Source organism: Manduca sexta, chromosome 10 (genome assembly GCF_014839805.1).
Source record: "Manduca sexta isolate Smith_Timp_Sample1 chromosome 10, JHU_Msex_v1.0, whole genome shotgun sequence".
Lineage (NCBI taxonomy): Eukaryota > Metazoa > Arthropoda > Insecta > Lepidoptera > Sphingidae > Manduca > Manduca sexta.
In genome coordinates, this window is record NC_051124.1 from 13,163,593 (window position 1) to 13,179,767 (window position 16,175).

At 37.6% G+C, this 16,175-nt stretch overlaps 1 protein-coding gene and 1 non-coding gene across 3 annotated transcripts; both read left to right on the forward strand.

Moving 5' to 3' along the window:
• Positions 1 to 2: 2 nt before the first annotated feature.
• Positions 3 to 12,275, forward strand: LOC115454257. Of its 2 annotated transcripts, XM_037437115.1 has the most exons (9): positions 3 to 227; positions 523 to 657; positions 971 to 1,135; positions 1,322 to 1,558; positions 1,864 to 1,930; positions 2,199 to 2,336; positions 3,281 to 3,411; positions 4,032 to 4,130; positions 11,968 to 12,275. In XM_037437115.1, exons 2-9 carry the CDS (start codon positions 530 to 532, stop codon positions 12,038 to 12,040), a joined length of 1,038 nt encoding a protein of 345 aa, XP_037293012.1. In that variant the 5' UTR covers positions 3 to 227; positions 523 to 529; the 3' UTR covers positions 12,041 to 12,275. The 2 variants fall into 2 exon arrangements, with proteins under 2 accessions (XP_037293012.1, XP_037293013.1); XM_037437116.1 differs by lacking the exons at positions 3 to 227; positions 4,032 to 4,130 and having other exon boundaries at positions 275 to 657.
• On the forward strand, positions 10,102 to 10,173 carry Trnad-guc. Its single transcript has one exon. It is a non-coding gene; the product is annotated as a tRNA-Asp (tRNA).
• Positions 12,276 to 16,175: the final 3,900 nt, after the last annotated feature.

Genomic DNA, 16,175 nt, shown 5'->3' on the forward strand with positions numbered 1-16,175 from the left:
CTTTTTTATCATAGGCTTTCTTCCGATAAACTTCTTGGAATATAAAAGTTAAGTCTACAAAGCTAACGTTACAAAAGTTTTCAAAGCATCGCCATGGTAAAGTGTTATCAGATCCTGAATGATAACGATAATAAAATGATAAACGTTTCTGCTTTCGGAGCACGAAAGTACATACATACTTATCTATCGCATAGTAACTTTTTGTGGTTCACCTAACAGAGCAATAGGTAAGTAAAAAAAAATCTATCCACGATTAAATATTGTATGACGGTATGGTAATGTATGCATTCAGTATTACGAATTCTAGTGAAATAATTTTAGGTACTTTAAAAAATAAGTGTTATAATAATTTCTTTCAACCTTGGATGTTGGCTCTATGCAACCTTTTTTCCTTTTATACTTTTGAAAAAAAAAATAGTTTCGAAGAATCTATATTTTGATCTATATTTTTGATAAGTTTTAAAAGTTGTAACATGATATAATAAAGTTTCCATATATATTATAATTCTCTTTGTAATAAAGGGACATCATGAACTCAGTGATACTAGCGCCTCAGCTTAGTAAATATAGAATATCTCGTAGGGGACGCAAATTACAGATATTTGATGATCAAAGGACGCTGCTCGCGTTACCTAAGGATGTACCGGAACGTACTTGGTGAGTATATGCATTATCATTTAATACGTAGGTAGGCAGTTTATCAGTTCTAATATTCCATCCATCAAAGTTCTTTGCGGACTTTTATCCTAGAAATAATCTTGATGATTAGCTTCTACATAATTAAGTATATCCAATAAATATTATTGACTACATAATTTTATCTTACTTAAGTAATTAAATGCACCCTACTTGGTCGCCATATTTGGATTGTGGAGCATAAGTTTTATGTATCATCCAGCGGGTTCAGATTATTTGACCTTATTTAGGTGCCTGAATGCAAAGCTACTGAAATTAAATTCCTCTTCTTTAGGGCAGAGATTCTCCAACGAGAGGAGAATGACTTGATCGTTTACGACATTCGGGAGGAGATTGTGGAAGAGGCGCTGAGGATCGGCTATGAGAGCTATATGAACAAGCAGACCGCTTTGTTCACAGCACACGTGGCCGCAAAGGCATGGCTTAAACTAATTGACTGGTAAATATTTATCTACCCGTGCTTTTTCGAGGTTATTTTTATCGCACGGTGACATTTGTGATAAGAACTGAACTTATTTTATAGGTGTACTTAAGTAAAAAGTCGTTTTTAAATGATTTTTAGTATTTTTTATTTGTTTGTGCGACACGACTTCGTATGTTTCATTAGCAAATTTTACACACGAAGGCACTTCTACCGACATGACCCTGGTGAGGATCCCAGTGCGTACCCTCCTTGCTTTATCCCGAAGCGTGTGGAGTCGTGGATGCCGGACGAGCTTCCGGATCCCTCCCCCAAAGACACGTGGTGCCATCAGCAGCTGAACGTGGTGGAAGACGCCACTGATGAGGGCTTCCCTCAGGTCTCTACTAGTAGCTCTTCGCTAGAGTATCCTGTGGTTGAGGAGATTCCGCAAGAGTATTGGTAAGATTTACACAATCGACACAATTATGCCGTTCTGTTGGAGCCGGATATACATAGGCTTATCCCGGAACGCGACACACTTACGTGGGCCACTATGGCGGAGTTTATTTTGTGTACGGTGGTCGCTATTCGGGCGGATATGAAATATATTTTATCACCAACAAATATTCAGTTTAATCTAAATATATTACTGATGATCACCAAAGGACGTTCCTTATCTTTAGGACCGCGACAGTTTTGTTTTGTGTCGGCCTACCTAGTTGATGTACATAGAAGACTAGTTGACAGTATCTGTATTTTCTTAGGTTCCCGGGAAAAGTGAATCTACCACACTTATTGGTCCAGGAGAGACTGGATATGAGTGGTAGTGTTGTAAGTATACGTTAGCTCGATTATTAGTTTATATTATGTGTATTTTGTTTTTAGAATGACATTTTTGATATAAAATTCGCGTAAACATAAGAAATCATTATTTTTGATATACCCAGAATGAAACATTTTAGTCAGATTGTCTTAAGGGATAGTAAACATATTGGAATTTAGTAATAAAAAACGTTTGTGATCATTTTATTCTTATATGGTTGCATACACAGTCGAATTTTTTATGCCTATGGGTGAATATAATACGGTTGATGATTAGGAGGGACGCAGACGTCCTCCCGTGGAGGCGCCGTGTCCGTGGGACGTGTCGGAGTCGCCGCGCTCCGAGGCGCTCGGCGCCGACAGCGAACTGCTGCAAAAGGTCACCGACTACAGTACGGAGGACCTCCTCAAAAAGGTAGAATGCGTAATACATTAATCGCCGTTTTCTATAATCGATCTCAATCTTAATCCTCGATTCGATTCTGATAATAAACTAGTCAAGTTATTTGTAAGTATGTCAAAAAATGCTTTGTGTTGAATAATCGATATCCACTATAGTTTAAAAAAAGGTATTGAGATCGTTTATTGAGAATAGCGGTAGATAGTAGGTTAGGCAAGTTTTAAAGTAGCGATTGTTACAAAAACCTGATTTTAAATACACACTTAATTCTGGAAGTGTCGAACATTTTATATTCAAGTTTGTTACAGATTAGAATGGAAATGTTATGTTATGTTGGTAGGTTTATGCATATTTCTATAGCTAATAAGGGTAGGTTTCATTTGTTATCCACATATCCCCCTACATGCCAGCCGAGCTAGTTACTTCGGTTTGTACCATGTTTTCATTATAAATTTTATCCCTAATTTAAAATGTCCATAGTTATATAAGTTATTTTAATAGTTGTTTAGAAATAATAATTATTATTCTTATGCTTTGTTTTGACGTATCAAGTGCAACAAATAAAGGTTAATATGAGTATTTTATTTTTTATCTGCCTCTATATATTTGGATAAGCGGCGATAGCTTAGTTGGTTGTGGAACGGACTGCTGAGACGAATATCTGCAGGTTCAAATCCCAAGGGCACACACCTCTGACTTTTCTAAAAAATCATGTGTGTATTCTTTGTGAATTTATCGTTCGCTTTAACGGTGAAGGAAAACATCGTGAGGAAACCTGCACATCTGAGAAGTTCTCTATAGGAATTTCGAAGATGTGTGAAGTCTACCAATCCGCACTAGGCCAGCGTGGTGGACTAAGGCCTAATCCCTCAGTAGTAGAGGAGGCCCGTGCTCAGCAGTGGGCAAGTATATAATACAGGGCTGATATTATTATTATATATTTGGATATCGTACGTCAGGAGTCGACGTACAGCGCGCTGAAGACGACGACGCCGGTGGAGGGCTCGCTGCAGGGCGCGGGCGACTCCGCCGTGCCGCGCGCGCGCAGGCGCACCGGACCCGACAAGAGCAAAGTCTTCAGCAAAGCCAGGTGCGACATACATCGCTGCACACGTCACATTATATCTATCTATATATATTTTGTTACTGCCTAATACTGATGCATAACGTCGTAACTATAATTCCTTAGGATCCACAAATGTAAATTGTGTATTCCGTTTCCAATAAACGATTACTATTGTTTTTCACTATCCATCGACAAAACAGATTAATCTCAACAAGGACTTTTAAATGACTTAGATTGTTTTTTTTTCTTGAAATCGGATTGTTGGTCGTGATTGGGATCGCTTATTGAAAACGGTCGATAATGTACTAAGATCACTTTCAACAGGGTGATTTGGAAATTTTTGGAGGAGGGTTTTTGTTAGGATGGGATATTTTGTAGAGTAATAAACGCCCTTAGAATTTATAAACAGAGCAGAATTTATTTACTATTAAGTGAGTTTTACGCTACATCGTATGTATCACATGAACACCATTTTTTTGTTCTCGTTATTTTCCATCGCTATGGAAACTACAATGACATTTTCTATATCAGCCAGCTAAATTGATATAATACATATAAAACCCTCGACAGTTTACGTTCACTGGTTATCATTGTGTAGCTGATGATGGTATGGTTGAAGATGTGATGGTTGTCGTTGTTGTCAGTGTGACGGCGCGGTCGCGCGGCGCGCTGCCGCCGCTGGACGTGGGCGACTCGCGCTCCAGGATCAGCGCCATCTCCGACTGCCGCCTCAGGAACTTGAGGTCAGGCCGCAATTGCATTTACACATCGCCGCGTCTTTATAACAGGATGCATTTCTTTTGCATATCTTGGCCCGGGATCTGGATATTTTTGAGCAAACTTAAGGTCTACGCTGAATGTCTGGGCATGATTTTCAACTCTCTATAGTCATCTATTTTGTGAGATAAAAAAAATATAAGCTAATGAAATATTGTTAGTTGTTATACTTAAGTCTATTATCTATATTTTGGTCCAATGCGGAAACTAATCAGACTTAGGTATTTTTCAGGTTTATTTAATCGATCAGTTACCACATAGCTAACGAGATTAATATGGTCTCGTAAACTAGTTACATAAAAATATGTTTTTTTATCGATTTTTTTTTATTTTTTATTTCTTTGAATGACTAGACGGGCTTACCGTTTGCGTGATGATAGCAATTCGACCACCCATAAACAGCAACACCATCTAACACCTTGAATTATAAAGCATTGTTTGGTATTCCACTGCACTCGCCATCCTGAGACATGAGATGTAAGTCTCACTATGTCCAGTAGTTACACTGGCTACAATGTCCTTCAAACCGGAACACAACAGTGACTACACACTGTTTGGCGGCAGAAATAGACATTGCGGTGGTACCTATCCAGGCGGACTCTCACATCTGAGAGACCTACCAGTATTTCAATATTAATACGTGAACACTCTTCACAATAATTTATGCGTCGGCTGTGTGAGGAAATTGTTTAGTGTGGCTGACAATGCGCGGTAGAATGGGGTCGGTGGTGGGAATGTGTTTAGGGATACACGTGTGCAGCGTGCCACTTGTCAATGCTTTACCGCCACGGCTTTTATATTACTCGACAATAATACTTCAGCATTAGCTAATTGTATTTATATAACATTTTTTCGTTCTTTGATTATAGTATAGTGATGGCTTTGATAATGTATCTATAGGATACGGTGCTGTTAACTTTTTCTTTTGCATATGCTTTTTTTTATACTAACATTTGTCATAATGTTGGCATAGAATACGCTTCTCGCTTCACAATAGGTCCATCGTCTGCTGTACTACAGAAGTTTTCCCATATTCTGCATCGAACTAACTAATCTTTTCTTTTCGTTTACATTATATGATCTTTTGTCACGTTTGTTCTGCATTTGTTATAAAAAATTATACTTTCCGAAGACTTTTTATTGGTATCATTTCAAATTTTATTTTCAAATCTTGAGGAATAAATAGGTCTACTATATAACACTATACAGTGATGGTTATTTATAAGAAAGGTAACGCGAGTGCATCGACCCGGCTCACATCTTTGTCCCGCTGCAACGTGGGCCCGTTTAAATCTACCATTTGAATTGTATAGAAACTGAATTAATACCATTCGAGAGCACGGTCGTGTCAAAGGAAAAAACTGGTGTTTTACCAATGCGCGGCATTATGTGCTGCGGCTATTCACCGGACACTTGTGAATTACCGCCAGGGTTGCCCCCGTGATTTATCGCCGGGGTCGTTTGCGCCGGTCTTGACGTATTTTATCATGTTTTAGGGTGTTTTATGGTGTTACGTTGTTGTAATGTGACTTTGGACAAAAGACGTTTGGGATACGAAAAGATTTTTAAGGGTTTCGGAGACTGGGTTTATGTTCTGAATTTGGATTTGAATACTGTGTTTTAGCCTTTGATGCATCTGCTATGATTGTATCTCTTCTTCACCCTAAGGATGACTGGTGGAGAATGCATACGGTATTAAGTCCGCCTGTAAAAAAAAAACATATGAAGTTCGAAATAAATAATTGATCTAGTAGATTTTCAACCAAAAACAAGGTGTGCCGGGCCGACTTTGGCTTTTATCCATTCCTCTACAAGTTCGCTAACAGTGCAGTGATAATCCTACATTATAATCAACTCTTGTATGCAAGTCAACGCTTGACACACATCCAAACAACATATGCACACAAAGAATCGTAAAAAGTTGCCATCTACGTCTTTACTATTGAGTGGCAACCCTAAAGCGTAGTGTAAGGCCTCAGGTGTGCTGGGGTCAACGACACAACGGCCCTATCTGCACTCGCAAGGCACAATGCCTCTATATAGAACTGTTCTCGTTATTGACAACCCTGAGGCACAGGGTGAGGGCCCAGGTGTGAGGGTCAACGCTCGATAAGGAGCTCAATTGTGTTTGCCCTCAGAGGGTTTTGGAGCTACAGCTGGACAACGATAACTGGAGTATGATGATCATAATAATCCCCCTCCGATTATTTAAGAGTATCGAGCTTTATAAAGAGAATATACATGGTCATTTTGACATTGCGTTGCCAAATGAAACATACCTATCTGCTTGAAAATAACATTTTACAATAAGCTACTTGAGTCGTTGATGTAAAATAAAAAAGTGTAAGTTTCGAACAAAATAAATATGAATAAAAATTCATTTTAATTTTACGCACCCTTATGCCACTACTATAACTCAATCGGTAGCGGCAAAATCATACTTTCAATCAGAAATACACTCACGCACACGCTGTATTACTATTAAACTACAAATTGATCAGAAATTCAAGAAACTAAAACCAAGATTTTTTGTGAAAATATTCGTTATTAATGGATGATTTTTGGCACAACGTCAGTAAAGGTGAAGTCGTGCATTTGGTTTCATTTAGTAGCGCAGTGTCAAAAGACCCTGTATAAGTAGTAGCTCCCTTATAGGTGACGTTGTAGGTACCGTCACTTCGTCTATTTCTTCAGCTAACCATCAATGTGCACAGTGCACACCTCTGTGAAACATCGTAATTATTGGCTATAGGCGAAATCGACCGGGACTAAATCGATGTGGATTACCCATCTGTAAGTGGCATGTACCTTAAGGCAATCGGCTTGATGCGTCATTCTATTGTCAAATCATGAACTCTATGGAATATGCAGAAAGTTCTCGGCTTTTCACATCTGACATTTCCCTAAATATACAGCACCGACGGTGAACAAATGCATTTTAATACAAGATATTCCACCCTGCGAGTCAATGCCATTAGCCGGGTCCGTAACCTCGCCGCGGCCGCGCGGGTTCGAATCCCGCCGTTGTATAATTTGACCTTCATTATACAGATGAGAACAGGCCTAATTGATTCAGAATACAATCTGGATGTGTTCCCCGGGAACCCGATTCCACATTCGTTCAATTTATGTGTTTTGAATAGTGTATTTGAATTTTTATTTGGTCATAGACCGCTGCGGGAAGCGAACATGTTGACTCTATGGTAATACGTACATTGAAATTTTCCCTCTTTATGGAAATTATAGTTTGCTGGTTATCAATTATAATAAACTATTTTTTAAACTATTCATTCTTATGATTATTAGACAGTAAAGATATTACTATAGACTTCTAAAAATTTATTGTTTGAGGCTTAGGAAAAAATATTTGAATTATTTTCTTCATCTTTCATAACTGAATGGTTTGCTTTTCGCTCGCTAGTCATTAGACGAGGTAAATTTGCCAAGAAACAGTGACAATTTGGGCAAGAATTGTGAATTATGAATTTTCGAGGCTGAGTTTCTTAATGCGTGGTAATTAGTAATTCCCTTGATTTCAATTTTGCGAACTGAAGCTTGGCAAGGAAAATAATCGATGGAGTGCTAAGCACCTAGCCAGATGGCTTTTGTATATGAGATCTTTACTACCTCGATGATACGTTATAAAAATTATAAAAATATGAAGTTATTTCTTAACATAAACATTAATGTACAAATATTATCGCAAAACCTCTAACTTATTACAGATATTACGAAAGATGTTTCCCACAAATGCTACTATGTTTGTAGGCGTGTGGAGTTGCCAATTTATTGCCCTTATTCTGTATGATAGTGTAACCGCGTAACGCGGCCGTGTCATGTTATCTTCGAGAAATGTGCGTGGAATGGTATTCTGTAAGCCAAATTTCTATAGTCCTAAACATGACGCGTTGTGTTACGTGCTTGTTACGCACTGTTAAAATAACGTGCGGGATAGAGAATAAGTCCCCAGGTGCCTTATTCGTTATGATTGTGTAATCTCGTAACACGGTCGTGTTACGTTATCTTCGTGAAATTTGCGTGGAATGGTATTCTATATTCTATTGTCTTCGAGGTGGTACATTACGTGGTTATAACGAGCTGTCAAAATAACGTGTGGCAAAGAATCAGGGCTCTGTTGGTATCATACATTGAAGGTCGAATGTTCCTGGCTAAGAGATTTTGAGCGTTTGGACAATTTGAATATGGTATTTACAGCTGAATAATGAAGAATAAGGTTTATGTATCGCTAATGCGGCACTTTCGTGGACTAATGATCAGTTAACATGAGGCCATTCAATCGGTTATTTGGAATTACATTACTTGCGATATTCTTCGTAAGTTTTTAAAAGCAAATTTGGTGTGAATGCCAGTTTTTTTTATTTACATAAAACCAAATCGTTAGCCAATTTTTAAATTATTCCATGTAAAAACCAACATTTTTATTCTTACATTAGAAAATATAAATAGATATCCGAGCTACGCTGCGCTCATAGAATTATGTGCCCATTAGCTCTCCATATCTGGGTTGTGTCGACCTACCCCGGTTGGTATAGAGGATAGTGTCTATCTTCGTGACTGGGTGACGCTTTGAGAAAATACATTAGTATTGTGTAGGTGATCAGGCACGAATGCACAGACATTGGGGGAAATGTGTGAATTTTACTTGAATTAGTTCCACTGCATTCGATGACTGTGTTATAAAATATAACGATTATTGGCAAAAATAAAATACGAACGAGTGAGCATCGGCTTATCGACAACTAAGTGATGTTAGTGACTCCGATGGTGTGGAAGGCTTTTCTTGATATCAAAGTTTTACTGCATATTTCTCGGAGATAAATAATAGTCTATAATGTTAATCTGGTGTGTCAAATTTTATCTACTTAGCTGTTCCTGCGTACATTTTTGACAAATATACTATCTTTTTTTTTTTATTCGGGTATAGCAAATCGATCCCTGCACCTGATGTTAAGTAGAGTGGGGTCCAATAGGATGGCGACTGACGAGAGATGATTACCCCTCGGCAGTCGACACAATTATGCCGGCCTGTTGGAACCGGATATACGCAGGCTGATCCCAGAATGCACACTTGCGTGGGCACTATGGCGGGTTTTAACACCTTGTGTACGGTGGCCTTTATCCAGATGGATATAAAATATATCCTACCACTAGACTAACTACAGCGTTTAACTAAGATTGTCAAAATTAGAAATATGCTACTGCCAACACGCATATGACTTACCATTCAAGATTCTAAACAAGTTGTTGTGTTCATGTCCACTCTATGGCCACTGAAAAGGACATAGATGTCGGATTGACGTTTGTAATTGTAATAAAAGAATATATGAAAATGTACATATTATAATTTCATTTACAATTAATACATAATACAAGTGATAGTAGCTACTTACTCGATGTGTACGATGGTCGGTATCCAGTCGTATGGAAAATATATAAAAAGTGCAAGTGAAGTATTATTTTACATTACCGACTGCTATGTGTATGTATTCATACTTATCTATTCATCATTCATTGTGATAAAGTATTTTGATAAGTTATTAATATTATCGATTGTTTGTACAAGTGGATCAATATAGATTACTAGCGTTTGCTCGTGGCTCCGCTCGTAGCTCGCTTAAAAAGTTCTGGGATAAATTAATGCAAAACAATCAATATTTTAAATTTACACAACTTTCAGTAGACATATTAATTTGGAGATTTTTTCCGATTTTTCGAAATTTATATAAAAACATAAAAACGCAGATTTGTTTAGGGTTTTGTAGGAGACAATATTTTTGTTAGTAATTTGCTTATAATTTATAATCAATAATAAGGTTATTTAGAGTTAACATACAGACTACGATATTATTTATGTATTTGTATAGATATCATTTATGATTTATCATCATATTGATAACTAAGTTGGGGCAGCCATCATCCTCGGTAGTATAGTGGTCAGTATCCCCGCCTGTCACGCGGGAGACCGGGGTTCGATTCCCCGCCGGGGAGGCAATCTTTTTGGACTTCGATGTCCATTGATCTAATATACGATTTAAATATATCTACAACATTGCTTTATCATTTTTGATCCTTTGTAATAAGAAGCGCAGCGGCGGTACCATCATCTTGTGGCATTATGCATGCGGATTCTTTGTCAGCGGCTACATTAGCAAGTCACCTTCGAAATTTACTGGTCAACCACCGGCACGGCACACACCGCTCCCAGGGTAGAATGGCTACGACAGTAGGTGAACGGGCGACCATTCCCGACTATGGGATTTTTAACAGAAGGTTTAAGGAATCGGGGATTTAAACTTGCTTGGCTAGAACTGATGTCGGTGTCTCAGAAAACTGGCGAGAAGATCACAGCTCAGTAAGAGTTGAAACCTCGATTAATCTCCTTTTTCTAATTGTCATTTCTCCTACTCAAATGCTAGTAAAGTTACCTTACACCGTGTGGCTTTTGTGTTCATTCGCGGTATTTCATGTTAAGTTTTCCCACTTGTTTGTTGATTCTACTTGAATTGTTTGCTACTAGTATAATTTAATCTGATTTCGAACTATTCTTTAATTGTACGTAAACACACTTATCCCAACTTCCTCTGTAACATACTCACTGGAGTGCCATCAATCCATGCCGAGCAATACCTACCGAAAATCATGAAAATGTAACGCGCGATTTGTTATTATAATACGGCTCAAGGCTTTTTCGCCGGGTGTCAACGCCTCGCTAAACGGGCTGGATGCTGCATCCAGATGGGACGGGATCACGGGATTGGCCGGCTCATTCGCATCGTCAATTACGTACTTAGGTATTAACAGATGATTGTTACTAACAGACTATAATTCGCACTCTTGATAAAATAATGACCTATTTCAAAATTGTTAATTTGTGGCAGTCGTCGGAAAACTAATTTTTGTTGCTACCTAGGTAAAAATGAAACCTATAGCCTGAAAAAAAGGGAAATAAATAAAAGGTCGCAACCGAAATTTGTTGTTTGACGATTCACATAAATTAGCAATTTTGGAATCAGTCATTATTTTATTAAGAGTGCGATATTGTAGTGCAAATTAAATTTAATTTCGGACCAAGAGATATGTTTCATTTTTGACGGGTGCTAAATCGGTGTTTCACATACGAGAGTTCGTCTAGGTAGGCAATCTTATCTTTTTTGGTCTATATTCTTTTTTAACAGTGCGCTGGCACTGTTGCATTACAATTTGACACCGTACTTAATAATTATTGGGCGTTAACACTTAGCGCTGTGTTATTAGATGCTATTTCATTTCGATTCAAAATGCGATTTTATTTTAAAGTCAGCATCTTAAGATAGTCGCTTTTTAAATTATTCAGATTAACATAAGCTTAAGTGACATCTTAAGTCAGTATATGGGGCAGATTTTCATAGCTGAGTTTTGTTTATTTACCATCGACGACTCAGCAGAGAACAAGCTCCTAAGTGACGGCTTAAGCTTGGTTTTACATAGTTGAGTACATTAATTGTTTACTAGAAATTTTACTCAAATGACAGATTGGTTTATTGATACAATTCTTAACATCTGTCATCTCAGCGAGACAAGGTAATCGTAATTCTATGCATGGAAAGTATAATTATCCAAAGGACTACGTGGTTTTGGTGACTGTTAATATGCAATCATTTGAGTGACAGATACTCGTCTGCTTCTAGGTATATAGTTTTAGATATAGCAAAAAGGACTAGGTAATGTATGTATGTGTAGATATATAAAAAACGTTGTTAAAATCTTGCTTGTTTTGTGCTCTGTGACAATATTTTGTTCCAGACTAGACACTCAGTACGAAGTGTCGTCAGAGAAAGTGGACACGCCGCCCGGAGAGATGGTCAAACGCAAGTGAATATATTAAACGTTGACGCGGAAACAGGGGGGTTTTGTGTTAGATATATATTTGAAATCGACAATTGTAGTTTTAAATCATTGTAGTTATTATTGTTTATATTTTGGTGTAGTGTATTTTTGTGTTTAATTATCGTCTCAATATTATGGTTGTTTGTACTAATTATGTCCAAATTATTGATTCAATGTAAAGTGTTATACAAATATAGTTATTTTAGTTGATCTCTTTTCTTAAATTTTGGTTGTATTAGTAAGTAACCCTCTCATAGTAGATTCAGTCGGGACAGTACGCAATACAAACCTGGTGTTATTAAAGATGATTTGAAAAAGTAATGAGGAATAAACAAGGAAAACATTGCGAGGAAATGTGCAAACGTGAGAAGTTCTTCATTAAGAATTTCGAAGGTAAGAAATCTGCCAACTGGCACCAGGGCAGCGTGGTGAACTAAGGCCTTCGTATTAGAGGGGGCCCGTTGTCAGCAGTGGGCAGTATATAATACAGGGCTAGAATTATTATTATAGAGATTCCTGATCTCTCGACGTCATCGTAGACCGCAGTATAACCCTGTCGCCCGTAAGGCGATGGCAATATTATGTAGCATTTAAGCTACACAGCAACTCAACCCGATAATGACACGTTCCCCTGCAAGGGTGGACAGAGTAAATAAAACATCGATCACGGTGGACAGCGGTACAAAGTGCGGCCAGATGTACGGCTGATTTATGGGCAGTGTCCGAGGACGGTGCGTGATCGTATTTTCATTGTTATGAACGCCATTTTTATTGCTCGTATTTGGGCAGTTTTGTTGGATTTATTTGATTCTATATTTAGGAATATGTTTAGCTAATATATTGGTACGTGGTTAGTTTTTTGTATGCGAGAATCCATCTGTGTAGACACCATTGGCTAATTCCGAATTTTGTTTCAACAGTGTGCTGTTATGTTCTGATCTGACGTATATTTTAGCCAGTTTATTATGAGACTTGCCATCTTGCAATCAGCATCAAACATGTTTCTCTTTGTGAGCAGTAGCAGCTCTTTGTGATTAAGTTCTTAGTGTTACTACTGTTGTTTATGGGGTTGTCGTGACGTTTGCAGTGAGCGTCTCATGCATATAAAATTATAGTGATTGTGAAAATGAAAGGCTTTTATCGCCAATAAACGCGGCTCCCGCATGGTTGTTATCAGCGGGCATAATCACGCTTCCCATCCATTGCCGGCCCGCAGCACACACCGCCCTATCGCCAGGCTTTGTGCTCGGAAGCCTATTTGATTTATTGATTTAGTATTGTCTGCGAATACTGACGATTATTCCGGTTTGGGCGCTATACTGCCGTGCTGAGCGCAAAATCGGTTTGTCAGGAAAACCTTAATTCGAGGTAATCCAAGTTTTGTAAATATAGTTTTATAGTAGTTTATGTAAAACTGAGATAGAGAAACTCTTTTAAGTTTTTTTTTTAACAAGTTCTAAATAAGATAACGTTATTTAGGTAAGCTTATTGGATGGGTATTTCTTTAAGGTATCTAATGACATAAAAATCATGATTTTGTTTTTTGTTGAGATACCGCTTTTGAGCTTAGCACAGCAGTATAGATTAACACGGGAATATGGAATAGGAATAATGATAACTACTCTTTTGTTTTGAGTGGGTGATGTTCATCGATAAATAAAAGTTGCTGATTATCAGTTTCATGTTGTTGTCTTTGACGACATAACCAAAAATCTTTATGAACCAGATAAGAAGGGTCCGGGAATTGTAAGTGTTTTTAAAGCCGGTTGTTTATTTAGAATCGGGTCAAGTTAGGGCTCTTCTCGTATTGGTGAATTGCAAGCGAGGCTCGTCCAGTGACATAAGACCGTTAACTTTACTTCAACACGGATAAAACACCGCGGGCTTAAATGTAGTTCGAAGTAAAACTGTATTTAGGATTTTATCGCGGTTTTTTATATTATAAATTTTGATCGATGTTTCGAAGACTTTGTAGAAATGTAGATATTATAGAGGCGTTAGTTTTCCGAAAAGTCTTTACTTAGACATTCTTCCACCGTCTCGAAGTCTGCTTTGTAGAGCTCAGCTAGAGTCTTAATTTTCGTTTGTTGCTGTTATTTTTAAGCATTTTGTGTTTATCACTATGGTAAGAGTTGTAATATCGAGCCAACAATAACTGGGAACATCAAAATAACTTGGTTGATTTTTTTTCTTCTGTTATGACATTAAAAACAAGAAGCGGTGCTACTGAAGATACAGATTACTTTGTGATTTCAATTTTAATTATTGTAATTACCCTGATATAAGATAATAGCCTATTGATTTGGATCCGAGACCGGTAGAAGCCCTTGTGCATCGATTAAAGTCCCTCAAAATAATTATAACTACGAGCGTATATAATTTATAAATACGTCAGTTATAGCAATACAATTACCTACTTTGCCTTTATTTTTGAAGTTAAGGTGGTAGCTCAAGGTCCATTTTCATACATTTTGTTTCGGCTTTAATCTGGGTAACTAAACAAGTATTGGCAAGTAAAGAATTTAAATTCACGTCTAGTTAGTGATTAGTTCTCGCAGTTGAAGAAAAATGTAAAAATAATTAATAATCATGGATATTTCTGCCTTTAAAATTTCGTCATATTAAATTTTAAAGGCCGAAATATCCATGATTATTAATTATTTTTACATTTTTCTTCAACTGCGAGAACAACCAATTTAAATAGTTACCCAGATTAAAGCCGAAACAAAATGTATGAAAATGGACCTTGAGCTACCACCTTAATTGTTACTCACATTGACTATTTTAGGTTTCCCAAAACATAAACAATTATAAATTGATTGCATATTATTTTCATATTTGTCTCACAATAATTGGTCAGAAGTGTTTTGTTTTTCATTTGTTTTTAATTTCAAAGGCAAATCGATTTTAATTACAGAACGGGTTTGTCATTGAAGGGTTATTTGTTTCTATTCATAACAGATTTTTTTTAATGATAATAATTGAGATCGATAGCCATTTACGGATCAACTAAATGCAAAACTTTACTAAAGAAATGCAGGAATTTCAGACCACATAGCATGACCACGCTGCAACCTATTCTGATACATAGAAATATGTGACTATTTGTTGGTTCAATTTCTCATTCTCTTCTCAATTTACGAGCGCTCATATTGGCACCAAGTTATCTCCGACGTGTTCCATCAGGGTTTTGGTGCGTGACGCGAGACGGTAGATTCAATAATTTGCACATGAAAGGTATCCAGGTAACACCATTCTCCATCAGCATAGATTGACGATCGGCGGGAATGTTTCCGCGCACCGGAGTTTTATGGTGACGTGTAGGGTGTATATGAAATATGGAAGGACTTTACTAAGTTGCTATTTGGTCTTGGCAGGGTCACCAATTATCTTGTCTGTTAGTTGGCACGGGCGTCATTGGTTGGTAAGATTGGGTGTATCAGAGAATGTTTGGATGCTTTACTTAAATAAGTTGGATATTATTCCATTTTGAAGTTGAATCTTGTATTAAACGCCAGTCTCCTGCGTGTTTCTTATTTTAAAGCAGTTCTATCTTTATTCATCAATATTGCTTAAGCAAACCATTTATCGTTTCATTCATAAACGCAAATGTCATGTTTTTGAATAAGGTTCTTCCAAAATCTATTATATCTCAACGCGTGTGTGCACCTCATGCAGATGTGATGGTGTACGATGACGTCACGTAGGGTGGCCCATCAACCCGGCACGTGAGATCATACGCCGCTCGGCTGTTTGCGATGGCGGCTTTGTCACGCGGCATTGACTGCGCGCGATTTTTTCACTTTATGGCGGTTCATATAAAAGCACTTGCCGGGATTCAATATGGGGAGAGTTGAGTGATCTGCCCGTCGACATGTGTTGTGTGATTTGCGATTACGCGAGGGGTCGTAAATAATGAGGAAATTCACGATTTTTTTATACAGTTGAATGATGAAAGGAACAGGTCGATAGCTTGTTGCTAGCTCGAATTACTCATAGGTAAACAGTGACAACACTTGGCAGTAGTGTAAAATATTACATGATACTGTATTACACTCGTCGAGATACACACACATCACGTCTTTGAATTCTACGGGGTAGATAGGGCAGAGGTGCAACCAGGT

What these genes read in the sequence shown, in the direction of transcription:
- LOC115454257 (XM_037437115.1), top strand. Translation starts at nt 530, where the DNA reads ATGAACTCAGTGATACTAGCGCCTCAGCTTAGTAAATATAGAATATCT. An exon ending in GAGATTCCGCAAGAGTATTG is followed by an intron (nt 1,559 to 1,863) that starts GTAAGATTTACA and finishes GTATTTTCTTAG; the next exon opens with GTTCCCGGGAAAAGTGAATC. An exon ending in TGGATATGAGTGGTAGTGTT is followed by an intron (nt 1,931 to 2,198) that starts GTAAGTATACGT and finishes GTTGATGATTAG; the next exon opens with GAGGGACGCAGACGTCCTCC.